The sequence below is a fragment of the Dermochelys coriacea genome, chromosome 10, assembly GCF_009764565.3.
Source record: "Dermochelys coriacea isolate rDerCor1 chromosome 10, rDerCor1.pri.v4, whole genome shotgun sequence".
Classification (NCBI taxonomy): domain Eukaryota; kingdom Metazoa; phylum Chordata; order Testudines; family Dermochelyidae; genus Dermochelys; species Dermochelys coriacea.
Window position 1 is genome coordinate 6,901,249 of NC_050077.1, and position 27,444 is coordinate 6,928,692.

The 27,444-nt window shown below is 51.9% G+C and overlaps 2 protein-coding genes across 4 annotated transcripts in view; one reads left to right on the top strand and one right to left on the bottom strand.

Annotated features, from left to right (window-relative positions):
- The window catches only part of LOC119862958 (GRB2 related adaptor protein), a 41,199-nt gene extending 18,606 nt beyond the window's left edge, over nt 1–22,593 (top strand). Inside the window, exons 4-5 of one of the 2 annotated variants that reach the window (XM_043493575.1) lie at nt 15,327–15,603; nt 19,898–22,593. In XM_043493575.1, coding sequence (XP_043349510.1) covers nt 15,327–15,603; nt 19,898–20,083 — 463 coding nt within the window. In that variant the 3' untranslated portion in view covers nt 20,084–22,593. The remainder of the gene's footprint in view (nt 1–15,326; nt 15,604–19,897) is intronic. The other variant, XM_038420521.2, reaches the window with a different exon arrangement.
- Nucleotides 22,594–22,681: 88 nt separating this feature from the next.
- SLC5A10 (solute carrier family 5 member 10) overlaps nt 22,682–27,444 on the bottom strand; it is an 83,978-nt gene continuing 79,215 nt past the window's right edge. The window contains exons 13-15 of one of the 2 annotated variants that reach the window (XM_038419092.2): nt 26,921–27,136; nt 24,775–24,880; nt 22,682–24,048 (exon numbers count right to left, since the gene is read on the bottom strand). In XM_038419092.2, the coding sequence (XP_038275020.2) occupies nt 23,855–24,048; nt 24,775–24,880; nt 26,921–27,136 (516 nt within the window). In that variant the 3' untranslated portion in view covers nt 22,682–23,854. The remainder of the gene's footprint in view (nt 24,049–24,774; nt 24,881–26,920; nt 27,137–27,444) is intronic. The other variant, XM_043493574.1, reaches the window with a different exon arrangement.

Genomic DNA, 27,444 nt, shown 5'->3' on the forward strand with positions numbered 1-27,444 from the left:
CTGCTTTCAGTGGGCTCCCAAGCACATGGGCAAAGCCAGCCCAGCCTCTGGTGTCCGTGCTGGGCGCTGTCACTTTGAGAGCAGCTGGCTAGCGCTCAGAGATTGTCTGATTTCACCAGAAGAGAGGCACCGCGGGAGCAGAGCCAGCCAGTGGTTCAGCTAGTTGAGGCATCCTGCTTCCAGCACCTCCATAACTCAGCACAGCAGCTAGCTCATTGCACAACGCGGTGGGAAGCGGGAGGGGGACGAATTCTTCCTGTCCCTGTGCCCTGCAGCATGAGGCTGTCACCCTGCCTGAGACACACCGGACAGCTGGTGCAGCAAGCACCCCGGCTTGTTCTCACATGACCGACAGGCCCATTGAAACCACACACTGGCTTTCTGGTTCCTTACAGAGAGCCTTCTCTTCCCCCACTCCAGAGCCAGCCAGCTCACCCACTTGCAGTGGCTGAGAGGAGCCACATGGTGGCGCTCATCCATCGCCCCTGCCCCTCAGTGGCCCAGGAGCCGGGAGCAGAGTGTTTCTTGCTTCATTGGGCGTTAATGATACCCCCCTCCCCTTGGGGGCTCTGGCCAACACCCGGGGGGAGCAGGTGCCCTATTGCCGCAGATCTTAGCCAGACTGAAACCAGTTCAGCTGTTGCTCTCCTGCAGGCTCAGAGGCCCTGTGGTGGGCGTGGGGGCTGTAAAGCATCCCCTGCAGGGAGCCGGGGTGCATGGGGGACTGTCTCGCAACTAAGCAGTGTGGCTGAGTGGTAGGAGCAGGGGACTGGGAGCCAGGACAGGTCAGTTCCCACTCAGAGGGAAGGTGTGGGCTGCTTCTCACTTGATCTCACACCATTTGGCCCAGCCCTCGGTTTCGGTGTGTTTATTTTTTGCTCTGCAAACCTGTCCCCTCCCTCGCTGCGGGCCTTTCTCCAGCCCCAGATCCTCCCACGCACGCCCCGGCACCAGCAGGGGGGTACGAAACCATCTGCCACATGTGGTCAGATCTTATCTCTGCACCAACACAACTCTGCATGCCAGCTAGAACCATGCAAGGCAGCTGTGCGCCGGCCGGTAGCTCCCAGAGCAGGGCACCAATAGCACACCTCGCAAAGAGCTGCAGCAAAAGAACTGGGCACCAATCCCTGGAGAAAGTCGGTCACCCTGCGTGCCTTGCCTGTCACTCCAGGCTCGGACGTGCAATGGCTCTGCAAATGTCTCCAGAGGATGAAGCTGGACTCGTCAGCCTTGAAAATGACAGCCCCAGGCAGATCAGAGCCCCACTGTGCTGGGTGCTGTACAAACACCACATAATCAGAGTCTCTGCCCCTTCCAGTTTAAGGTAAGCTAAATGCCCAGTCTCCCACACCCCTGCCTGGTTCATGGACCACTTGGGTCTCAGTTCACTGTTCATCCTGGCTTGGGCGTTCACCAGGCCGATCTGGGTGCTTTCCAGCCAGGCAGTGTCTTCTGCCGCGGATCTTTAATTAAGCGTTTAAGGAGGCTCTTGCTGGTAACGAAAGCAATTGCTCCCAGGCGCTGCGGCGCTGGTATTGCCTACAGCACCAGCCCAGCTCTGCAAACCTGCCCGGGCTGCATGTGCAATTGGGGGACCACAAGAAAGCAGATCTTTGCAAGTGCCCTTGCGCCTTCTCCAACCCCCCTCTCTTCCTCCATCTGTTCTGGGACATTTATTTCAAAGGAGTATAAATGTTTGAATCCATTTACCAGTAAGATGGGTTGGAAAGGGAATGAACTCTCAGTGATCTGTCCATCCCTAGACATACCTATTATCTATCTGTTTATCTGGTGCTACCACCACAGTCCCTAAGTGCCCTCTAAATATTTCAATGGAGAAATAACAGCAAACGATGGTCTGATTTCTATGATTCTAACCCCTTTCTTTCGGCCTTCCCAGCCTCCAGGAGAAAGAGAGTGATTAGTTGACAGGGTTTTTGTTTGTTTGTTTTTTTATGTGCATTGCGGGAGGCATGTCAGAAATGAGTTTAGCATCCTCTTCGACAGTGGCGAGGGCAGTGGCAGTTCTCGTCTCTTGTGGCAGTGAGTTCCACAGTCTAGGTCCAGTTCCTGGGCAAGTTCTGGCTCCTGCATGCTGATTACAGCCCCTTATAGCAGAACGTTGGTCCTGTTTGTAAAACACAACTGGAGTGATGTCTGGCTGAGGCAAGCTCTGTCCCACCCCGACAGGGCAGGATTTAAATCTGGTGAAGCTGCTTGTGAGGATCCCAGATCTCAGCCCGGGGGAGTGCCCAGGTCACACACCAGGGGCCTGATCCAAAGCCCAGAGGAGTCAGTGGAAAGACTCTGGGATGGGACCAGAGTGAGTTTAGCCCCCAAGTGCTTTGTTAACGTCCCTTCTTCACCTCCTCCCCGACCCCACTGTTTGATTCCCGGCTGGATAAACACAGCACAGCCCATGTGGTTTACTGTATAAGCAGACAGCAGGTGGGAAGGGAAACAGCTAGGAAGGGACTTGCCCAAGATAACGCAAAACTGGGACCCCCAGCCCAAGCATCCTGCCACTGGCCCGTGGTCCCCCTGTTACCTACATCCTTATTCATGCCTAAGGCGTATTGACCAAGCGCCCAAGGGAGCTTGTGGAATCCCCATCGCAGCGGGGTGAATCAGCTCTTTGCTTGGCTGCCACAGTGTTGGGCTGGCTCCGGTTCCCCCAGCTAGCTCGCTTTGGATCACAGCTGTCGGGGACGCCTCTCCTTTGCTGCGATCGGAAATCCCAGTGGAATCTTTGGCCTTACAAATAACAGTCGCTGAACAACGGCGATCAAACAGGACCCTGTGACAGCTCAGCCACCCCAGGGCTGGACTCTGGGGGAATGGCTTGTCCATGTCCATTATAAGGAGCACACAGAGATTTTCTCAGCCTGCCCTACGCTACAGGCTATCCTGCCTTCAGGGCGACACTCATGAATTTTAGGTTGAGCTGTTTTAATAACAATAATCCCCAGCTCTGACCTAGCACTGCTCATCGGTCGATCTCCAGCTACCTCACAAAGTCTCGTTATCCCCATTTTACAGATGGGGAAACTGAGGCACGGCATGGGGCCAAGTCTTGCCCAAGCTCACGGCGCAGGCCAGTGGCAGAGCGAGGAACTGAAACCAGGTCTTCCAGGTCACTAGGCCGCACTGCCGCTGATTTTGCAAAAGCACAGCCCTGCCCCTGCCTCTGCATGTTTCCCACTGGGGGCCCTCAGAACTAGGCCCAAAAGCACAGGGTGGAAAAATCAGGCCCACTAAATCATTTGGCAAAGCAGCTCGTCAGCGGTGCCTTTGTAAAGCTTTGTAAGCTGCTGGCTCCAAACCACTATCTCCCATGGGGATTGTTGTTTTGCTATCCCAGGAGCTGATCTAGCTGTTCGGTCACATGCCAGCCAGCCACTGGATGCCTCAAAGCCAGAGGAGCCAGTTCCATGCAGCTGCCCCTGCTCACCAGCAAATTTCAGTCCAGCTGAACAGCCTGAAAGTATTTGAACCAGGTGGCTGTTTTTGAAGGAAGAAGCCCCGATGAGGGATCAACAAACCCCCATCCTGAGGCAGGGATTGGGGGGAGAGAGCTCCAACCGAACACGCCTGATTCTGCAGCTGCTCTGCTTGTTGCTCAAGATCGGAGAGATACGGCAGATGATTTACTCCAGCATTAACGCTCAGTGGCAGGCAGGGGCGGCAGGGAAAGTAACAGGGGGAGCCCATTGCAACCAAGGGGAATTCTCTTATACTGCCGACTGGAAGATGTATTCGTGAATTCTTGATTTCCAGGCCAGAAAGGACCATCGTGATCATCCAAAGCAACGCCTTGTACAGCGCAGGCCACAAAACTGCACCCAGCCATTCCTACAGCTGGTCTCATAAGCCAAGATCCTATTTTTAGTTGCATTATTTATGGCAGAGTCTAGGAGCCTCAATCACAGATCAGGACCACACTGCGTTCGGTGCTGTACAAACACAGAACAAAAAGATGGCACCAACTTCCCTGCTGGTTTTGCTTTTCCATTTTTATTTCGCAAAAGCACTTACAAATGCTTTAGGCCAACAGAGATGTTTCCCAAAAACAAGGAGCACAGAATTCACCACTGACAGTCTACCCAGAAATGATGGAGACACAGCCAGCGGACTAATTGCCGAGGGACTCCAGGGCTTGCCGTGAGCACTGACAGCTCTTCCCCTCCACGTGCCTCAGTTTCCCCATCTGTAAAATGGGGAGCATGATACTTTCTCCTCCTTTGTACAGCAGCTTGAGATCTCCAGACAAATGCTACATCAGTGCTAAGGATTAGTATTGAATAATGCAATCAGGTGTGAAATTCCACCCCAAGGGAGACCCCCCCCCACAAGGAGTCCACTGAACTCTGCTGCTAGAAACAAATTAGAGCACAGGTCCCATCAACCTGGCCACGGGAAAGGCACCTGGTTAGCTAACTGGGCAGCTGGTCCGGCTGGTTTAATCTCTCCTGCTGTAACATGCAGGAAACACACTGCAAGCTGCTCGGTGGGAGAGAATTCACTAATTAGTTCAATGCATTCCACTCTCATGTAGCAGACACGTTGCTATTATCCCTGGAATAATCAACCCAGCTTCCCCTATGCACTCTCAGCACGCGTCTGCTCCTCTGAAGAGTCTCTCAGTCTGGGTTCTAACTGCCTTCATTCAAACTAGCCTCCATCCCTGGGCTGCAATTGACTTTCCAAGGAACTGCCATGCTTTGTATCAGCTTGTCGAACCAGGGCCATATACCGACAGCCAGTGGAATCTGCTCTGGGGGCAGGGATCTGCCCACCCTAATCCAGTTGTAGGATCGGGGTTTACAGTTTAATTTTAAAAAAAGAAAAGGAGTACTTGTGGCACCTTAGAGACTAACAAATTTATTAGAGCATAAGCTTTCGTGAGCTACAGCTCACATGAAGTGAGCTGTAGCTCACGAAAGCTTATGCTCTAATAAATTTGTTAGTCTCTAAGGTGCCACAAGTACTCCTTTTCTTTTTGCAAATACAGACTAACACGGCTGCTACTCTGAAACCAGTTTAATTTTAGGAACTGCTAAAAAGGTGTTTGGGGAAATTAGGACCAGGAAGAAAAGGCTCAAGGATTTTTTCTCTTTTAACAGTGTGGCCCCTTGTTGGAATCGCTGCCTTTCTAGCATGTTCTTCATTTCCCCAGATCAGCCCCCGGCTAAACCAGCCTCATTCTTCACCACTCAGGCCTGGGGGCATTTCTAATTTACTCAGGGGCCCAAAGGTTTTTCAGAACATGCATGCATGCCCCCTGCTGAAATCTAGGGGGAACGCTGCTGACATGGGGAGTTGACAGAGGAGGCCTTCTCGCTCGACCGGCGGTGGAAAGCCAGCCAGGTAACTAACAAAACACTGAGATCAGTTCTGTGTGCATTCTGGGTAAGGCTCACCCAAAGCCACAGCCTATATCAGCACTGCTAATGTGTTATTATAGTGATGATTGCGCATTCATTACGAGCTCCCAGCACCATTTATCTCAATGCCTTCCAAATGCTTTAGGCCAACAGAGATGCGCTTCCCAAAAGCCAGGAGCACAGAACGCACCATCGACCATCTATCTAGAAATTAGGGAGACCCAGCCAGCGGGCTAATTGCCCAGGGACTCCAATTAACAAATGATCTGAGCAAAGGTCCTACTATAAGCAGCCCTTATACCTGAGAACATGGGGTGTGTTCCCACTTGTGCCATCAACTCACCTTGCCCCTCGCTGTGCCCACCCAGATTCAAATTCCATGGAGGCAGAAGCCGTCAAGTGTCCATGAAACATCTGTCAGGGTTGTCTGTCATCCGCCATGGGCAGAGAGAGCTCCTCTCTTGGAATCCAGCCTGACCTTCTCCGATACTCTTCCAGGCTGCAAACATCCATGGTGAACCAAATGCCATGGCTGGGATCCCAGATAGTTGGCAGTCAATGAACCTGACTCTCCTCTCCCTCTGGAGTAAATCAGGAATAACTCCAGCCAAGTCAATGGAGGGGCACCAGTGTAAAATTGACATGAGACGAGAATCAGGCTGGAAATCCATGGGGCCTGGTTGGGCCACCCTCCCGCAGGTTAACTAGCTCCCCTGGAAATCCATGGGGTGACTTGCAGTGTCAGGTCCTGCATTCTGTGCATCAAAAGCAGCCGGTGCTACAATACCTGCACCTCTCCGACGGGGAATCCTTTGTCACCTGCCTCTGGCTCTTTGCCAGGATCCCCCTTCCGAGTGATTGGAATTCTGCAATGTTACTATTTTGGGAGCATCACTGAGAAGCCAGAGGAGGTGCTCAAGGTCTGGTGACCCTCAGCAGCTCCCCTACCCAGAGAAGATGGCCTGGAGGGAAGGCAAGAAGAAGTCAAACTGATATTCCAGAGAACACCCCGAGAGGCCACTGCATGTTCCAGCCTCCCGGCAGAGGGGACCAGCCACCCACCAGGTGCTGGGGCAGAAGGTGTCAGTAGCACCGTGGGGGTATAAGTGGAGCGGGGAGAGGATTAGACCCACCCCCACATCTGTCACCAACTCTGCTCCTCCATAAAGAGGCACACTGCCCGGAGACAACGGAGCTGGTTTGCTCTCTCTGTCCCGAAGTCCAGTGGAAAGTGAGTGACTGCGGGAAGGGATCTGTATGCCATGGCAGCCTGGCATGGAGCAGCATGCCACCAGGGCCTCACCGAGCCCAGAGCCTGGCAGGCACTGGGAGCCCGTCATTGTTCACACACAGTTAGGACTCAGCAAGAGGTAAAGGCCTAGCAGCTTTAGTTATGTTGCAAGAGTTTGGTCTGCTTTTTAATCACTATTCTCCTTTTCAATTATTTCTTAATTAGCACACACAAAGCTATTAGCTGTAATACCGCATTATACAACTCCCCCTCCCTGTTTCACTTTCCAGTAATCAACTCAGAGCAGACACCCACAAAAAAATTAATAAGAAAACAAAGAGGGAAAATTCATTATAGAAAAAAAAATCAGGGTTTTTTCTGTTTTTTTTTTAATGTAATGTGAAAAAATGCCTGAGGGGTTGTTTTATCAGTGAAAACCCAGACAAGTTTAAAATTTCTGTCTTCATTAATTTTGTTTGCGCCAATGTTCATAAGGTAAAGCACTTGGGATGTGAACATATCTAATTTAAACTTTAAATTTTGACCACTTTAAAACTTCCAAATTGATTTACTTCAAAACTGGCCTGATGTTTAGATCTCAAGAGAGCTACAGAACAAGACAAGTTTGAGGTTTCTAACTGTGCTAGTGTGGGGTTGGCAAGTTCAAAAGTTGGTCTCTACCTTGCAATCTGAGTCATGCAGGCAGATCCCTCGACTCACGAGGAACCTCAAGATTCTGACCTCACAGCAGTGTTCTCACCCCCTGCATCTTATGGACCAGTTCCTTCGCTGGTGTAGCTCAATGTAGGTGGTCTTCAATGGAGCCACCCAATTTAAATCAGGTGAGGCTTCACTCTACATCTCCCAACACAATCTCTTATTACGTCACTCCCCCACACACGTTTCCTTTATTCACCAACATCAATTCCCCATTTCCTCCAGCTCCCCCACAACTTCTTCTGCATCTGGCCCCTCTTTGATCCGCTCCGCTGGGAACACGTTCTCCATTCCAGCCTGCCCTCCATTCACTCACAGCAATGATATTAATAATAAACAAACCATAGTCCTGGCTTCCCCAGGGCATCATGTCTCCCTGGAGACTTGTGGACATAGACTGCAAGATCTTTGGGGCTGAGGCTGTCTGGTTTGTGTCATGCACGTTGTCAGCACCTAACAATTAATTATATTACTATAGGAGCTGAAAACAGAACAGGAACTTGCCTGGGTTGCAGGCATTACAATATAATATGCTTATGGCATGAACTCCCCCACCCTTCCCAGATCCACACACACACCCTCGTTTAGTCTCTGCCCTGGCTGCGCTGTGTCTGATTTAGATGATTCACTTCTTGGGGCAGGGATACTGTCTTTTTATTTCCCTATAGAGAGCTGCATGCCCCCTGAATGACACTGTCAGACCATGCCAGGATACCAAGTATGTCCTGTTCCTCTAGGCAGCTGTGTGCAGCTGCTTGGATTGATACTTGCAATGCTTCCCAAACGCTTTGGATCATGCCGTTGTCCCAGCCTGCTTCTTTAGGGGTACCCCTTCTTTAAGGGTATTTATGCGCAGCTCCGTTGGGCGGCCATCTGGCGGAGACGCTGCTAGGAAGTACTCTGATGTTTTGCTCTCTCATGACCATCCACCCCCATTTTAAAAAAAAAAAGTGTTGATCAAGAAGGGAAATGGTTCCTGGTAGCTAGTAAGAGAGCGTAGAGCTCACACCTGGCCCACAGAGGCTGTTATCTGATCAGTTCACATATGTTTTCCACTGCCGGAAAGAAGATGACTAGACAGTCTACAACACCTCTCAGCATCACAGAGGGATCTGCCCAGGACAACTCTGATTGCATCAGCAAACTCCAGCCTGGCTGGCATGGTCCCTGGGATTTTTGACAGCTGTCAGCATTAGCCCAACTCTAAACCTATGGAAGTTAAGGGTAAAATTCCCATTGTCTTCAGTAAGAGCAGGGTTAGGCCAACACAAAGGCTTTGGAAAAGCCCATCCTTCATGTTGCAGCCCTGTATGCAGCAGGCATGGTTGTTGCACTCCAGGCGGTACATAGGGATTTGAGAGAAGCACTAGGTATAGCCCTCCATCCCGAACAGACGTCTCAAACCCTCTACGTGTCCATCCCCTAATCTCAAGAGCAGAGGAAAGAAGTGACAGAGTGTAAGTGGAGAATGGGCAGGAGTTGCATCATGGCCACTGGGCAATTGAGGTGCTAAAGGAGCGTTCAAAGACAACAAGGTCATTCTGGAGAAGCGAAATGAATTCTTTGCATCAGTCTTCATTGCAAAGGATGTGAGGGAGTTTCCCACACCTGAGCCATTCTTTGTAGGTGACAAAATTGAGGAACTGTCCCAAATTGAGGTGTCAATACAGGAGATTTTGGGATAAATAGATAAATTAAACTGTAAGAAATCACCAGGACCAGATGGTATTCCCCCAAGCGTTCTGAAGGAACTCAAACATGAAATAGCCCGACTATTAACTGTGATATGTAACCTATAACTTAAATCAGCCTCTGCACCAGATGACAGGCAAATAGCTAACGTGATGCTGATTTTTTTTTCAAAAAAGACTCTAGAGGCGATCCTAGCAATTACAAGCCAGTAATCCTAACTTCAGTACCATGCAAATTCCATAATGCCACTATTTAAATCCATGCTGTGCCCACACCTTGAATACAGTTCTGGTCGCCCTATGTCAAAAGAGATACATTAGAATTGGAAAAAGTACAGAGAATGGAATAAAAAATGAGGAGGAGTGTGGAACAGCTTCCATCTGAGAAGAGGTTCAAAAGGCTGGGCTGTTCACTTTAGAAAAGAGACAACAAAGGGAGGATATGCTAGAGGTCTATGAGATCATGACTGGTGCGAAGAAAGTGAATAGGGAAGTGTTATTAACCTTTCACATAACACAGGAACCAGTGAAATTAACAGGCAGCAGGTTTAAAACAAACATAAGGAAGCCCTTCTTCACACAGTCGACCTGTGGAACTCATTGCCAGGGGAATGTGTACATTGGGTTAAAAATAGAATTAGATAAGTTCCCGGAAAATAGATCCATCAGTAGCTATTAGCCAAGATGGTGAGGGACTCAACCCCATGCTCTGGGAGACCCTAAACCTCTGACTTCCAGAAGCTGTTAGTGGACGACAGGGGATGGATCACTTGATAATTGTCCAGTTCTGTTCTCTCCCTCTGAAGCATCTGGCATTGGCCACTTTTGGAAGACAGGATACTGGGCTAGCTGAACCATTGGTCTGACCCAGTGTGGCCGTTCTTATGTTCTCCTGTTAATGAGTCACTCAGGTCCAGGTTCTCTACTTTGATCCCCTCTGCTCTGCTCCCAGGCCCTAGTGCTCAGCGCAGGGCTGTGGAGAGGCTGCCTCTCCCACTTGCTTTGGAAAGTACTGACACATGGCAGGCTCCTTCATTCTGGGGAAGGGCTGGGGGGACTCTGGGGTAGAAACAGGAGCCTTTCCTCCATGCGCTACACACCAGGTTTTTGTAATGGGACAGTGAACACCTTTCCCTGCTGCCTCTTTCAACTCCCCACCAGCCCTTCTGGCATTGCTGGGCGGGAACGTGGGTCTATTGGCACAAGAGGCTGAGCGGCGCCGGGTGCGTCAGCAGCGGGGACACCAGTCATGCAGAGGGGTCCAGGATTCACAGCAGAGGAGACTTAACTGGACCCAGCTGACTTTTATACAGAACAGTCCATCGAAGCTCAGTTTGCTGCTCACAAAGCATTTTGAGACCCTTGGGCAGGGGGCATGAGACAAACACCCGGATCTGTTCCCATGCCCCAGTTGGAATTCAGTGAGTCCCGGCCAGGACCAAGCCCACCATCCCCATTCATAAATCTTCCTGATACTCCCCAGGGCCCATCCAATTAAACCCCAGTGGCTCATGTGGAACAGCCCAACCCTTAGGAAGCAAGAGTGACCCAGCCAAGTAGAGTAGCTGTTGGGGTTTCAATCTTGGCTTCTTGCTGTCTCGTCAGCCTTGTGGGATGCGGCAGGAATCTCTGGCTGGGTCTGAGTTACAGCACTTAACATCGGTGGCTAGCGAATGCTGAGGCCTGGCTTTCTCCCTTAATCTCCACCTTGCACGTGGGGCGTCTCCATTTCACGAACCCAAACGCTAACCTCTCGCTGTTTCCATTTCTGGCTCTAGCAGATAGACTCACACAGCTCCTCGTGGCTTTCTAATTTGTCTCCCGACTTACCCAACGTCCCTTAGGAGTCAGCTCTCTGTAAGCAGCCATCAGCCACTACGGGAAGGCACCCAGGGCGAATGCTCTCCTCAGCTAGCCCTGCACAGCTGGTCCGTCGCTCACTTCCTATGACTCACACATCTGGAGAGAGGTTCAGTCACTTGGTGGCTGGCTTTGTGTGTGTGAGTGCTCTCGCCTTCTAGTGGCCTCACCCACAGAGGATAAATGATGCCAGTAGAGGAGTGCTCCTTCAGCTCAGGCAGCAGCAGCCTGGATTTTGCAATTGAACGATCTGGCTCTAGACAAGAGGTTCTCAACCTTTTTCTTTCCGAGGCCCCCACCCCAACAAGCTATAAAAACTCCACGGGCCCCTTGTGCCACAACAACTGGTTTTCTGCATATAAAAGCGAGGGCCGCCGTTAGGGGGCAGCAAGCCGGGCAATTGCTTGGGGGCCCCGCGAAGCTACATTGCTCAGGCTTTGGCTTCAGCCCCAGGTGGTGGGGCCTAGAGCCCCGGGCTTCAGCTCCCTGCAGTGGGGCTTCGGCGTTCTGTCCTGGGCCCCAGCGAGTCTAATGCTGGCCCTGCTTGGCGGACCCCCCACACCTGCTTGCAGCCCCCCAAAGAGGTCCCGGACCCCTGGTTGAGAACCACGGCTCTAGACCCAGCTCTGTGTGTGTGCACCTAATATATTGAGTAATTGTGTCTGCAGAGAACATGGCTTTGTTACAATTCCTTTGTCCTGCATTGCATTTAAAGTAGCTTTGACATATCTCTTGCTCTCCCTGAGGAAGGATTTTGCCATATGGGTCTCTGGGTTTTAACATTTCCTTCGCTCACAGTATTGTAACCTCAACAACACAACATGTCACACTAGCCCTTCCGCAGCCAACTCCACCCATCCCAACTCAGCCAGGCCAGCCTGCCCTCCCCCCTGCTTCCTATTTATACTGACCCTGCTCATGCCACTCCCCTGTTGTGCTGAATACCTGCAGCAACTCCCGGCTCAGGCAGCTGTTAACTGTTTGCTGCCCCTTCCTTACAACTGGCCTCCAGCATTTCCCACAGCATGCCCAGACCCGCCAAGCCTCTTCCTGTTCTAATTGTCACCGCTCAATCACCAGCCTTGTTATTCCAGGGTTCAGCCTGCCCTGGTCCCTGGGGACAATGCTGACGAAATCTGGGGGAGATTTTATATCCCCCTGAAACAAAGCCAGGATAAACAAGAGGGAGGGATTTCACAGCCTGCTTTAAGATTAGAGAAAAAGAAAAGGAGTACCGGTGGCACCTTAGAGACTAACAAATTTATTAGAGCATAAGCTTTCGTGAGCTACAGCTCACTTCATCGGATGCATTTGGTTGGCTCCGGATCCAGATGTCCCAGCAGTTCGGGTGTTCCGAGCCAGGGCTTTGCTTTGTCCCACTGCAGCGCTAACAATCAAGGGATAAAGGATTTGGAGCTGGATTTTCAGGGGTGCTGGACACCCACAGGCGTAGCTGGAGCCCATAGGAGTTCTGAGCACACAGCATCTGTGTCTCTGAGTGTTTTAGGCCCTGGGTTTATCATCCCGCCTCCCCTGCCCCATGACCCCTAGCGCCCGCATGTATCTGGCATGCTAACCCTGAGAAGGGCTAACCCTAAAGCCCCTTTACAGCCCCCTGCCTAAGCCTCCCCGCCGCAGAGGTGCACAACAGTTACAGGGCCACAACAGGGCCATCAGCTTAGGAGGCAGGCGAGGGGCACCACGGCGGATACACATTGCACTATGGCTATTTTCCGCTTCCTAGGGCCCATGGGAAGCCGAGCACAAGTTAGAGCCACCCCAAAGCCAATCTAACCTACCACAAGGCCCCGACCCACCCCACAATACCAGCAGCGTTAAGGTGGCTTAAAGCCCTCTTAACCCCTGCCCTCTAGTCCTGCCTCATGGAGTAACTGAGAATCCAGGGTGGAGATTTTTACAGTCACAAAGGGCAGTTAGGCACCCAACCACCCCTGTATTTAATTCCATGGCAAATCCAGGCCACTCTCTGACTGTGTCTCTGGGCCCTGCCGTCATTACGGGAAAGGTAAGCAGGGCCAGGCACACTCAGCTCCACACCCCTGGGCCGAAAACTTCCCCGTTCAGCAGGACTGAAAAGGGAGATGTGATCCCAGCTGCCCGGGAACGTCAGCCTCCCGGGACGGAAAGTCATTTCATAAAAAGACATCGTGTTGCCCATGGCATCCAGGTGGCTATTCTGTTTTATGGGCTTTAGACATCAGGGCAGGGTTCTGGTCCGCAGCACAGATCCTGCAGAGTAACAGGGCTGTTCTTTTCTGACTTTCAGCTACTGAGTCTGTATATAGTTTCTGGGAAGGTGCGTTCCTTTCTTCCCCTCCAATTCTTCAGTGCCACTGGCTGCTCCAAGGAGTGCTAGTCGTGGACTAGGCCCCCATTGTGCTAGGTTCTGTACAAAGAGTACAAAAAGGCAGTCCCTGACCCAAGAGCCTCCAATCTAAGTCTGAGACAACAGATGGACACAGACAGAGGTGGGAGCCCCAGGACACAATGAGATAATTCCCTTTGGGAATATGGTCACCCTATCACCCTACCACCCAGGGGAGCATATTACCCCTGCATTCCATCAACTGCACCGTTCATGTCCTGGGGCAGTGCAAGGCGTCAGCTTGGATTTATAAAACTCTTTATGGTTTTTTTCTCCTGCACACCTAAGTGACCCGGAGCCCAGGTTCTGATCTCAGTTACACTGGTTTACATTGACTTAAGTGGAGTTACTCTGGGTTTACACTAGGTATGTACCTTAACTCTTTACTCACTGGCTTTTAGAGGTTTAAGCATAGGTCCACTTGGCCTTCTGAGACACTGACGATCAACGTTAACTCTGCCTTAATGACAGGTTTCAGAGTAGCAGCCGTGTTAGTCTGTATTCGCAAAAAGAAAAGGAGTACTTGTGGCACCTTAGAGACTAACAAATTTATTAGAGCATAAGCTTTCGTGAGCTACTAGCTCACGAAAGCTTATGCTCTAATAAATTTGTTAGTCTCTAAGGTGCCACAAGTACTCCTTTTCTTTCTGCCTTAATGGACAGCAGAGAGTAAACAGACAGGTAGAGCCCAGTTCTGATCACTTATTGCTAACAACATCTATCAACCCATCAGTAGTATTAATGCAAGTGTCCCTTCGCAGCATAATAAAGCCAACACCGCATTATCCTGTTTTCCATTCCCCCTTAGCTGTGTCAGCACATACAGCCCTGAGCAGACACTGGTCTCATGTTGAAACAAAAACAAGTTTGTCCTAATTCAGGCAAATCAAGCTGTATGTTGCCACTTTAGAATACACCCCTCCTTTTATCCACAGTCATGTTTAATCTCACTGGGCAGACCTAGCCAACAGTGGGAAGTGAATATTTGCTGAGATTGCCATGCCCAGCACCTCACACAGCCGTCATTGGCCTGCAACCTCAATCAACAGGAATTAAGCATCAGGAATAATTACAAGCTGGGTGAGATAAAAGTGCTGATGCAACCCTTTTATCTATCAGCAACACCATCCATGTGTTTGTAACACACCTATCCTGATGTGTTATCTTTATCCACACTCTGCTTTACCACTACCAGGGTGCGTGGGAAACAAACCTGTTGTCCTGTAGTTCACAAGGAATATGGGCTTGTCTGCACCTCTGTGAAGTAGATACTGACCATTCCTCTGTTAGCATGAACCAATATCTCCCCTTGCAAACAGAGCAGATTGCAATGGAAGGAATGGTCAGCAGAGGCAGCTGGGCACCACATCTGGGCTGTATTGCCTTCTCTGCTCCTGACTCACTGAGAGTCCGTGGCAAGCCACTTATGTTCACGCTGCCTCAGTTTCCTTATCCATTAAATAGCTAGAAGAATACTCCTCTACTCCTAGGGGTGTTGCAAGGCTTAAGTAATTAATTAACAGGTGCCAAGCGCCCGGCACACCTCAGATGAAAAGGGCTGGTGAAAGGCAGGTTATGAATTATTAGCGTTGTGCAAGTGATGAGAAGAGTCAAATGCAGACAGGACGCCAAGTGGGTGATGTGAAGCCCGTGTTTTGGAACCCACAGTTCCTCCCCATCAGGTTCGTAAGTCAGCTTGCACGCTTGGGCCCCGTTCTGCAGACACTTGGGCACACGCCCAGCGTCATGTGTGCGACTGGTCCCATCGTGCATGTAAAGTTGAGCAGGGGTCCACGCAGGGGATTGAGGCCGTAGGGACTAGCTTGCAGAGTTCAGAATGTGTTCAGGAACCACAGCTCCAATTGTTATAAACCAGGGGGTTGGCTTTTGCAACAAACAGGCCAGAAAAAAAGCTCAGATGCTGCAGAATCAGATCCTGTCGGAGGGGCTGGATAAATATTTCTACAGGCTGGTTCTGGGAGGAGAGTTGTGACACCCCTGCTTTAAAACCCACCTTTCAGAATAACAGCCTTCTTCTCTGAATGTGTCCACAGCTACGGGGAGCATGTCCAGCATTTCAAGGTACTCCGAGAGAGGAATGGCAAATATTTCCTCTGGGAAGAAAAGTTCAACTCCTTGAACGAGCTGGTGGATTTCTACAGAACCACAACCATCGCCAAAAAGCAACAGATCTTCCTGAGAGACGACGACCAGACCCATGAGGTACAGGGCTGTTCGGCTGCCCACACAGGTCACTCCAGGAGGGTTGCGAAAGGAGGAGAGGGCAGTGCCCAGCCCAGCATGTCCACTGCTCACCAGCCAAATCACAAGGCAAGGCCCCAATGCAGCCACTTCACAATATGCGTGGTGTAACGGACACAGAGGACACAGCCATAGGCTGTTAGAATTCTTTGAGGGGGTCAACCAGCATATGGACAAGGGCAATCCAGTAGACACAGTGTACTTGGACTGTCAGCAAGCCTTTGACAAGGCCCCGCACCATAGCCTCTTATGCAGAGTAAGGAGTCATGGGATAAAAGGGCAGGTCCTCTCATGGATCAGTAACTGGTTAAGAGACAGGAAACCAAAGGTAGGAATAAATGGTCAGTTTTCACAGTGAACAGTGGTTTTCCCCCAAGGATCTAGTCTGGGACCAGTGCTGGTCAACGTATTCATAATGATCTGGAAAAGGGGGTAAATAGTGAGGTGGCAAAGTTTACACACAATACAAAATGATTCAAGATAGTGAAGTCCAAAGCTGACTGTGAAGAGTTACAAAGGGATCGCACCAAACTGGGTGAGTGGGCAACAGTGGCAGATGAAATTCAATATTGATAAATGCAAAAATAATGCACATTGGGAAACAGAATCCCAACTATCCATACACAAGGAGGGGATCTAAGTTAGCTGTTACCACTCCAGGAAGTCACTCTGGAGAGTTCTCTGAAAACATCTGCTCAAAGTGCAGCGGCACTCAAAAAAGCGAACAGTGTTAGGAACCCTTAGGAAAGGCTAGAAAATAAAACGGACAATATCATAATGCTACCATATAAATCCATGGTACGCCCCCACCTTGAATACTGCGTGCAGATCTGGTCACCCCAGCTCAAAAATGTTATTTTGGAATTGGAAAAAATACAGAGAAGGGCAACAAAAATGATGAGGGGTATGGAACAGCTTCCGTATGAGGAGAGATTAACAAGACTGGGACTTTTCAGCTTGGAAAAGAGACGACTAAGCTGGGATATGATAGAGATCAATAAAATCAGGGAGAAAGTGAATAAGGGAAGTGTTATTTATCCCTTCACATAACACAAGAACCAGAATTTCCTTAATTAAATGAATAGGCAGCAGGTTTAAAACAAACAAAAGGAAGTATTTCTTCACACAACGCAGAGCCAACCTGTGGAACTTGTTGCCAGGAGGTGCTGTGAAGGCCAAAACTGTAACTGGGTTCAAAAAAGAATTAGGTATGTTCAAGGAGAATGGGTCCATCAGTGGCTATTAGCCAAGATGGTCAGGGGTGCAAAACCAAGCTCTGAGCGTCCCTAATCCTCTGACTGCCAGAAACTGGGTAAGGGCGACAGGAGATGGATCGCTCGATAATTGCCCTATTCTGTTCATTCCCTCTGATGCATCTGGCACCAACCACTGTTGGCAGACAGGATACTGGGCTAGATGGACCATTGGTCTGACCCAGTGTGGCCATTCTTATGTCTATACTATAGTTACTCCAATGTACTTAACTCGAGTTAAATCACTCGACTGTGGCCAGCATGTGTCAGTGCATCCACACATGGTATTCACATGTGTTCACTAGAGAGTTATCCGAGGGAGAACTGCAAACAGCATGCCTGCTAGGAAAACCACAGACTGGCATGTGAACCAGAGACTGGCAGACAATAGGGGCTTGATAGTTCAGCAGAGGTAAGTGCCATGAATCCTGGCAGCCATGCACACAAATGGCCGGTTACACTTCCACCCAGCTGCTGCTGCCTACAGGGTCTGGACACCCAATTCCCATTCATGTCAATGGGATTTAGGCATCTAACCCCTTTAGGTTGCTTTGAATATGTCATTATCACTAGCAGTTAGTACTTTGCCCTTCTCTAGTGTTGTCCACTAAAAAAAAGCTCCCAAGGAGTAATGACTTCAGCCTCAGCACCACCAAAAGGGGGAAGGGAAGGGTCATTATCCCCATTTCATTGATGGGGAAACTGAGGCACAGCAAGGGGAAGTGACTTGCACTGAGCAGTTCTGCAGCAGGGCCAGGAGCAGAACCCAGTCTCCTGGCCCCTATGCTTTAACCACTACAGCGTGCTTCTCTCTCATTGCCCAGCAGCACCGTGTCGATTTCCCTCTGCACTGCTCCTCAGAAACACCCATCGTGCAGGTATTTCCATGGTAGCAGGATTTCCTGCAGAGACTGTAGACTCCTCCTAGCCCTTTGATGGCTGGCATTGCTGGTGATTGGCAGCACTGGAAGTCTGCAGCTGGAAACACCCCCGGTGAGAGGAAAGGATCTCCTGCTGTGCCGGCAGATTAATTATTGCAAAGAGCCTATGTTGGAATAGTGACTTGCCCTAAGAACTGTCCTGGCACATCTGGATTGCAGTCACACGCACACCAATTCACATGGGAACTCACAAGCTGTTTGCCCTGCATGAGCGCAGGACATACTTGCACAGCTTTCACCAGCCTGGCACTTTCCACAAACAATCCCAATACCATGTGAGTGCAGGAAGAGCCATGAAACTTTCACTTCCTATAAACAGACCGGTTTCAGAGTAGCAGCCGTGTTAGTCTGTATTCGCAAAAAGAAAAGGAGTACTTGTAGCACCTTAGAGATCAATAAATTTGTTAGTCTCTAAGATGCCCCAAGTGCTCCTTTTCTCATTGCTCATATGAAGGTCAGGGAGACCCACATGCTGCTGGTTACCTTTGGCAAGGGCTTAGGCTAGCTGCTCTGACTCCCCTGCGGGAGGAGAGAAGTATGTCTACACAGCACCCTAAGCCTGGGCTGGGACTCAGGTTTGAGCCCAAGCCCCCACCTTCTGTCCACACACAAATCAGTCTGACTCAAATCAGCAAGCACTCAGGACCTGGGTGCTAGGACCATGCTGTGGGGGTGGGACAGAGCCTGAGTCCCATTGTGAGTTGGGTCAAGTCCTGTTGTTTTGCAGTGTAGACGCAGCTCAAGCCCCAGACACAAGTCAGAAGGTCTGTGCAGTGCAGAATGACTGCATTAGCATGGCAGTGAGACCCAGCTCCAGCAATTGTAACCCCAGGTTTATAGCGCAGTGTGGCTGCTCAAGCATGGGCTAGGAAACACGGCAGCCACAAGCCTGGGGCCCACAGACCTGGGTTTACAATGCAGTGTAAATGTATCCGAAGGAGCCAAACATTAGCGAAGGAAAGAGGTTTGTTGAGCGAGGAGCTCAGCGGAAGGCTGAGCCCAGGGGCATCTCAAGTGTTTGGTGGATCCTGGCCTTACTCAGGCTGAACCCATTGCTGGGTGAGTGGTTCCTGCCTCTCTTTCCTCCACAAGCTCTAGGTGAGATGGTTTTGCATGCTGCCAGGTTTGCAGAGCCCTGGGTGTTCTGCCAGTCTCTTTTCTGCCACTCAGCTGCAAAGCCTGGCTCTGGGCCTGCAGCGTGCGCCGGGAAGCCAATCGCAGGAGCGCGGTGCAGCCCGGGACATGCAGAGCTGCCTTAAACATGCTGATGGCAGAGAAATGGAAGGCCTGGGGAAAACAAAGCAAACAGGAGAGGTAGCCTGAAAAGGGGCTGGATTCGGTCTATCCCTGGGCTAGCAGTAACAGCACTAGCTGACGGCTAATGCACAGCGTGCCACTCAGGGCTGGGACGGGAACCGGCAATATACTCAGTCCACCACCAACCAGAACAGCAATCTGCAGAGGATCGCTGGCCCTAGGTTCACTTTTATTGGGCACAGGCAGCTCTGCTTCCGGGGGGCATGACTTGCTTTTGCCTCTGAAGGGGCAGATGGCCCGCAAGGGCCTCTAGGACGCTGCTCAGATAAAGCAAGGCTCTGGGCCAGTAAGGAAATGTGATGAAAGTCAATGGATTGTAAGTGGGCAGCTAATGTTGCAGGGATCTAGAGCCAGAGCGAACAGATCTGAATGGCTGGGAACGTTCGGCTCAGGACGCAGACTTTGCGGCCCAATCCTGGATCTCCGGAGGGCCTTTTCCCTAAGGTCATGCTGTGAAGAGAAGGGAGCAGATTCTCAGTAAATCAGCCTGAATCTTTGGCTTCAGAAGAGTTCTGTGGATTTACCCCAGTGGAGGCTAGGCCCCGCGTTGTCAGTCGGGGGAAAGAGGTGATGGTGGGTCGTGGACAGGTCCGTGTTTGTGCTCATCCGCCAGGGCACGGTCCCTTTAGTGAAAGCTTTCAGACACTCGCTTCCATCCCTGCCCATTCATTGCCGGGAGGCTCCCAGTGTCCCACGTGGGCAGACAGAATTCCCTCCCCAGTACTAGTGACAGTACCTGCCCATAATTCCCTGCAGCTGAGGGCAGAGGGGGGAAGCAGCATTTGCCTGTGTAGCTTTGATGCCTCTTCTGTCTTTCCCTCCTGACTCCTCTCTCGCTTGGTTTCACTGCAGGTGAAGAAGCCGAAGTTCGTCCAGGCTCAGTTTGACTTCTCCTCCCACGATCCGTCCCAGCTGGCCTTCTACCGAGGAGACATCATCGAGGTCCTGGACTGCCCTGACCCCAACTGGTGGAGAGGGAAGATCTGTGGGCGAGTCGGTCTGTTTCCACGGAACTATGTCCACCACATTCACATGTGACCTGCTATCCACTGTCTGCCTGGACGCCAGCGCTCCCTGGCTGCCCGTTACAAAATAAACTGCAATCCCCTTGACCTGATGCCCTAGAGCTTTTAGGGGACAAGTTACCAGAGCACCAAGGACCTTTCCCAGGCTTAAAGCCATACTGGGGGATGCTGCACTGGACAACCTGAACCCTCTGGGAACTGTGTGCTCGGGTGAATCCCCGTGCGCTGCAGAAGCAGCTTGCACTAGGCAGTTGCGCACGGGGTATTCAGTGTGGCAGGAGAGGAGGCAACTGGTGGTGTATCCCTTCTTCTTCGTCCTCTGTATAGCTACACTGCAAGCCCTTCGGGGCAGGGACCTTTGTCCTCACACCTTCCTGCTAAGAGCCAAGCACACAATAAACCATCATAATCCCACTGACTGAGCCTGCTCTCTGAAGGCAAGGCGTGTGGGGCTTGGCTTTTCCCAGCTCCTGGGCTTGTGAGCAGCCAGGTGACCTGGCCATCCCAGGCAGCTGTCCAGCCAAGAGGATTAAGATGAACCCTTCCAACAAGTATTTCCAATGCATGTTCCTTTGCCTGCCTGCCTCCTTCTAGAATCAGCCCTTTTTCCTCCCCAGATCTCAGACAGGCAGGCACAGGGCCAGGGGCTTTCCAGTGAGGGTTTCTCATACAGAAGTGACCAACCTGCTTGGATGCTGTCTGCACTGAAGTTATCCTGAGCAATCAGCGCGAGTGCAATCCACAGTGATTAACGAGGAGGCTGTGGGAGGAGACTGCGCATTCCTGGCACCTTTAATAGGGCTTCACAGAACAATCAAAGAGACCATATGTTTTTTACAGCACCTGGTTACGAGCTGACTCTGACACGCTGCCAGCTCTGTTCCATCGCTTACCCAGGGTGGAGAAATTGAATTAATTGTTTATGCAAATGTAGCTCTGTCCCACCCAGGGCTGGTGTCATCCCATTATCAACAGATGGCAACATTCTGGGCCAGATCTCACCTTGTCAAAGTAGGTGTGATGCAGCTGAAGTCAATGGAGTTACATCCTCACTCCAGCTCTGGATTTGGCCCAATGATTAGAAACTGCGCTTGGATTGTGTGTTGAGTGAGGGGGAGGGGAGGTTGTTTTGGCCACCTTTAAAAGCCAGCGTCACACTTGGGAATCTTGCCAAGTCAAATGCTAAGTGGGAAGGAAGAGATTAAACTCCATGCCCTTGCAAGCTGTCTCCCTAAGAAATGGTGTATTTAAAAAGCAAAGACTGGTGAAACCTGTTAGAGAAGGGGGTCAGAGGCATAAGATGCCCTTTTTGTTCTCCTCCAACTCACCACAAGGGCTTCAGGGCTTGCTACAAGCTGCGAGCTCAGCGAGATGCTATTAATGGTCTAAACGTAAGGCTGTGGCCTGAACAAAGCATATAGCACCTTACAAATGCCTCTTATCGTTGAGGAGTCTAACATGTGCTACTTCTATACTTACCTGAGCCTCAGGGAAAAAGCGGCCACAACAGTGGCCAGCAAACTGAGCTGAAGAAAGATAAGGGGTCAACCTGGAAATACTTTCCTAAGAAACATGTAATGAATCTATGGAACTCACTGCTGCAGGATGTCATTCAGGCAAATGGTTTAACTGGCTTCAAAAGAGGATTAGCCACTTCTGTGTATAAGCAAAATGTTTCGTAGCTAGGTTCAGAGCTTCCAAGGGGCATCATAAGTCCAAGTGTTTCAGAGCACCAGAGAAATTTTATCCCATGGGCACAAGTTGGAACAGTCAGGTGCATTATGAGGGATCATCTTCTGTGGCATCAGGCTTTGGTCAATGCTGGCAGCAGGGGGCACCAGACAAAATAGGCTGTCAGTCCATGTCAGTTTGGCAATTTTCTGTTCGTCCGAACTCAGACTGTAAACTGGCACTAGTGCCTTGGTCTTTCACTCAGACTTCGTGCGTTGCTGATCGACTGAAAACCAGAGGGTAGCCTGGGACTATAAGGGCTACTTCATTCCTGGGCACCTAAGTTAAAGGCTACTGAACTAATGTTTGCCTTGTCCCGAGTTGGCTGCAGGAGACTTGAGGCAGGCCTCCTTAGCAACGAAGAATGGCCACTGCGGTCCACAGAAAGCATCTGAGCCAAACCTGCAGGCTGCCTCGGTTTGTCAGCTGCACGGACATCGTGACGGCACCGAGCTACTGAGCCACAGAACCCACGACACAGCATCATGTGCTACCGTGTGAAATGTCATCTACCTTTCCGCTCCCCTCCAGTTGGCTCCAAACCTGGGTAGGTTGTAAATTCCATGAGACCAGCCTGAACCCAGAACACTCAGTGGGCTCCTTGTTAATATTGGGGGGTGCATTAGGGTGTCACGTTTTGACTACACCTTCAGGGGGAAGGAGAAGCCAGTGGTGGTGTCCGCAACTCTTTTTAGCTTCCATTTCCAAACTACTATTCAATCAGCTTGATTTTTTTATATATAGCTTGTTTCCTGAGGTCATTAAAGAAAGTAAAGCAGATCTCTCTCTCCACAGAGACAATGAGACCAGGTTAATGTGACGTGGTTGGCAAGTGAAACGAATCTCACCAATGTACCATGGTTCAATATCACCATGATTCAGACATTACCATCTTCTGTTAGCCTGTGTCATATCCAGGGAAATTGTGTATGCACACACACACACACACACACACACCTGCTACTTCTATGATGACATCATCCCATTAGGCCAGAGCTTATTGGCTAATATTGTGTCACTCCCCAGAAGTACAGCCTCCAGAAAGGTGGTGCTTCCAGGACTGATGTGAAACCCACCCAGATTTCAGTGCTAGAGCAACACAGTTCAATAATTCAGTGATCCTTTGCAAGCAACCAAGCAGATGGCATAGCCAAGGGATGCCCCAGGCACTGGGGATGGTCATGCAGATATAATTTCTAGCTGCAAACTGCATTTTAATTCAGAGTAAATAAAAAGTTATTCTGAGAAAACACAAGGCTGGGGGGTACACAAGGAACCCGCTCTGAGACTGTTTCCATTTCCAGTTTTAGGAAGGCTGTCCAGAGCTAGAAATACAGGCTATACAGATTCTCCAGGGCTGACATAACAGTCAGGACATAAGAGAACTGCAGGACAGTTTTGTCCAAAGCTGCTGCACCACGCAATGTCTTTGCCATAAGCTTCTTTAGAGTCAGTGGCTTAGATCTCAAATGATATTCAACGGAGAAACCAAAAATGTACAAGTCTGAAAAAGCCAACTTCAGCTTCTGACAGCACCCCGGTATGCACACTGCTCCCAGGCAGCTCTGCCAATGCACCTCAGACCTGACCTGCAGCCCCCCTGCTTTTCCAGCCCTTGATCTTCCACAAATCTCTCCTCTCCCCCGAGCTGAAACACCCCTAGCTATTCAACGCCTGGGCCCCTCCCGAGCACCGCCTGCCCCTGGCAGGGGGAACTGGGGAGAGCATCCAACACATTTCACCAAGGAGCTATGGCAAGCTTTACCTCACATCTATGGGGGTGGAAAGAGGTCGGAGGGACCTGTTGTGCCAACCCTGGTACTCCGACCTTCTGGTCCAGGAAAAACTTTGGGACAAGTTAAGCTGCTGCAAAACCCTCCAATGCCCAGAACGTAGAGGCATTAAATCACACAACTGTCTCTTTCCACCTTCCCTCACCCCATCCCTCCCCACTACACCTTCCTCCCCTTCCCCCTCACCCCTCCTCCCATCCCTCCCCGCCCCCTGGCCCTCCCCCCGATCATCTGCCCCACATAGCCTGGCTGCAGTAGCGTTAAGCGAAATAGGCATAGCAGAAGACATTGACACACATCAGGATGACAGCATTGATGCAGCAGATCCTTGCCCAGAAGGGGGCCTCAGTGGCGTCCTTCAGGGCCTTTGCTGGGGGTCCCTCAGGCTTTGCCCCCTGGGGACTGCGGAAGAAATCCATGCCGGGGCAGGTCTCTGGCACCCCCTCCTGGGAATCTGTCACAGATGGAGAGAGACTATGAGGGGGACAGAGTCATGGGGACCTGCCTTGTACCTGCCCTGTACACTTCACATGGGCCAGGGTTGGCCAAAGAGAGCGATGCCTGAGGATGTGCAGAGCAAGAGAGCTCCTGTTTCAAGGGGTGGGGGAGCAGGGCCAAGCAGCCAGTTTGGGAATTGGACCCAACCCCAAAGCAGAACCTGATCCCCAAATCCACGTGGCTCTGGTTGAAATAAACAAAGACCTCCCCCAGCACCCTGACCCCTCCCCAACCCCTGAGCTGGGATAGGAACTCAGGACCATCCTGGCTCCCAGCCCTGTGCTCAGAACACGCGGCAGGCTGCAGCAGATTTCCAGGTCTAAAGGCAGGTTTGCAGCTGGGATTCCCGGGCTGAGGAGACATCCCGGCCGTAGCTGGGAGCGAACTAGCGTGCTAGAGCATAGCCACGACCGCACAAGCAGTGGGAGAGGCTAGCCGCTGGGGTACATCCCCAATCAGGGCGTTAGGCACGCACTCATGCCGGCCAGCCCCTCCCGCCACTCACACACCCACGCCTTGTTGTTAGTGCCCAAGCACGATCAGATCTACATCCAGTATGTCTCCTTGAGGTGGGAATGACACCCCCAGCTCAAAGCGCAGCCCACCCCTTCGGCATTGGGTTCTTAGTCCCAGCGTTGGGTCCATCCCAAGCCCTGGCCAGCCAATATCAGATCACACGTACCCTCCGTTCCTCTCCTGGGTGAGCGGGTCCCTGCTGACACGCTGGCCATGGAGATCTCGGGAGGCAGGCACCCCCGGGAAATGGTCCACCAGGTGAGGTTCTTTATCTGGAACGCAGAGCAGGAAGCTTAGAGGGGCCAGAGCAGCCAAGCCAGAGGAGAAGAGTGGCACAGCGAGAGGAGACGGGCCGAGTACCCACCCTCTGAACACCGGGCCCCTTTTAAAATGGAGGCCCCCGGCATCACTAGCTGCTATGGCAAACTGAGGTTCTGGCATCTGAGACCTGATTCTCCTCCCCCTCAGTGGAGCCGCCCCCGATTCCCCCCAGGGTGAGAGGAGGCCACACCTGAGGTCGCATGGCCTGTGTTATCTGAGCATGGAGACAGCGCTCTCCCCCACGGTGTGGCCACAGCCACCCTGCGGTCCTTCCACCTGACCTGGCAGCACTCACGCCCTCCAGGCCCTGCCCCACAGATAAGGGTTTGATCCTGGGCCCTGCGCTGGATGCTACTCTGGTAAACCTGAAGAATCAGCTTGTTGTGGGGGGGTGTCCAGACCTGGGGAGCTAATGCAGCAGTGTCTGGGAAGCACCGTCTCACCTCACCCGCAGGGTGGGAATTGGAGGAGCCCAGTTATTCCTCTGAGGATGCTCAGCAAAGAGCCTGTGGTGAAGGACAGGAACAGCCCGTGCCCGGGGACATACCCTGCCCCCAAGGTGGGAGATCACCCAGCGATCTCCCCATGCTGCTCAGCCCGGCCAGTGTCTCTGCAGACAGTTCCCCTAAACCCCTGCCAGATTCGAACCCCGCTCTAAACTCTCCAGGCCGGATCCTCAGCTGGGTGTAAATCAAGGTAGTTCCACCCCCTTCAGTGGAGCTACTCGGAGATCCACCAGCTGAGGCTCTGGCTCGGGGCCTGCGTGGGTCAGTGCAGAGCAGTGTGAGCTCAGACAGCGGCCGGCAGGCAGGAGAGTCACTGGCCATGCCCGCAGCTGGGGCAGGTCCTTGTGCTCCCTGCACCCCAAACTCCTGCATGCTGCAGGGCTCCCCTGAAATAAACCCCATGCTCTGACACCTACAACCATCTCCCTTCCCTCACCCTGGTCCCAGACTAGGACAGCAGAACCAAAACCCCAGCCCCAGCCCCTGGGGAAGTCCAGACCCAGAGCCCACCTCCGTGGCTGGAGCCTCTCTCTACAATGGGCTGACCCCAAATGCCACTGCAGTGGGGGACGAGGGAATTTCCATGTGCGTGTGGGCCCCTCCCCCCCATAGCATGTTCTGGGTGAGAGCTCATCACCCTTCCCTGCTTCGAAGCCCCATCCCCGCTTTCACGTGACATAACGTCAACCAGGCATAGGGCAACGCCAACAAGCGGAACACAACGGGTCGATCTGCTGTCAGGCTGCCTTCTGGCTGACAAAGAACACAGCAAGCGGGGGGCCAGACCTCAGCCCTGAGCAGCCACGCATGGGTGGAGCAGAGAGGACATCGAAGGCGCTTCCCCAGAGACAGCTATTCTGTGCCTCTTGCTGGAGGATTGGATAGGTCTCCCTGGCTCTTAGCTTGGTGATCACTGCCCTTGTTCCCATCCTGAGGAGTAGCTGCCTTTCCACAGCCACATACGCCTGTCCCAAGGAGACACATCCCTTGCTGGACATAGGGGCTTCCCTGCACGAAGGAAGGATCCGCGTGCCGGGGCGCACGTACCGGGTGGATCTGAATGCCACAGCAGTGACTGTGCTCAACACTGCGCTCCTTTGTGTGGCTGCCCAACCTCAATCCCGGTCCAATCGCAGAAGCTGAGCCCAGGGCTGCTTTATCTGTATGTTTGCCCATGGGCCGTGGCTTTGGACTTTTGCTGCCAGCCACGTGCCCCTCGGCATCAGGGCTTCGCAGAGGGAGGGTGCGGGCTGTGTCTTTTCCCTGCGGAGGGCAAGTGGAAATAGGAGACCTGTTCGCAGGACCTGCCTCCTGCCCAACGCGCCCACCTTGGCACCCTCACCAGATTCCAACAACATCTCACGTGGCCCTGTGCAGGGGGCTGCAAGGAGGGGCAGCCACCATGGCTTCTTGGCAGCCGGGAGGGAAACAAGGGGCAGGTCAAATGTCGCTTGATCCTCATCGGGGCCGGGTGACTTTACCCACCTGCGACTCGGCGGGGGGCCCGCTCAGCAAGCTGATCCCCACCACGGCCCCGGCAGTCAGAGCGCAGAGGAGGATGGCGAAGTGGAGGTAGTGAACGTCCTTCACGAGGGAGGGGCGCTCGTCCGGGACGCCACAGCGGGGCGAAGGGTACGCAAACTCCAGTCCCATCCTGGCCAGGCCTAGCGCCAGCCCCAACATCAGGCCCCAGAAAGCTCCCTGCAAAACAAAGACATTCAGGGCAATGGCGCCTCTCCCGGCAGGTCTTGCCTGACGGGAATCCGTCATGTCCATAAGATGGGCGAGGGCTGAAGAACACGCTCCTCTACTGAACTCCCTTCCTGGCTGAGCCGCGGCTACAGGCTCGCCTCTGTCAGTGAGCACTTCCTACTGTGTCCACAGCCTGGGTGACCAGGCCAGGACTTGTGGGTAAGGCCCTGGGGTGGGACTCGGGAGTTCTAGGTTCAAATCCCAGCTATGTCATAGACTTCCCATGCGATAAGTCTCTTTCCACATAGCAGGAGGTG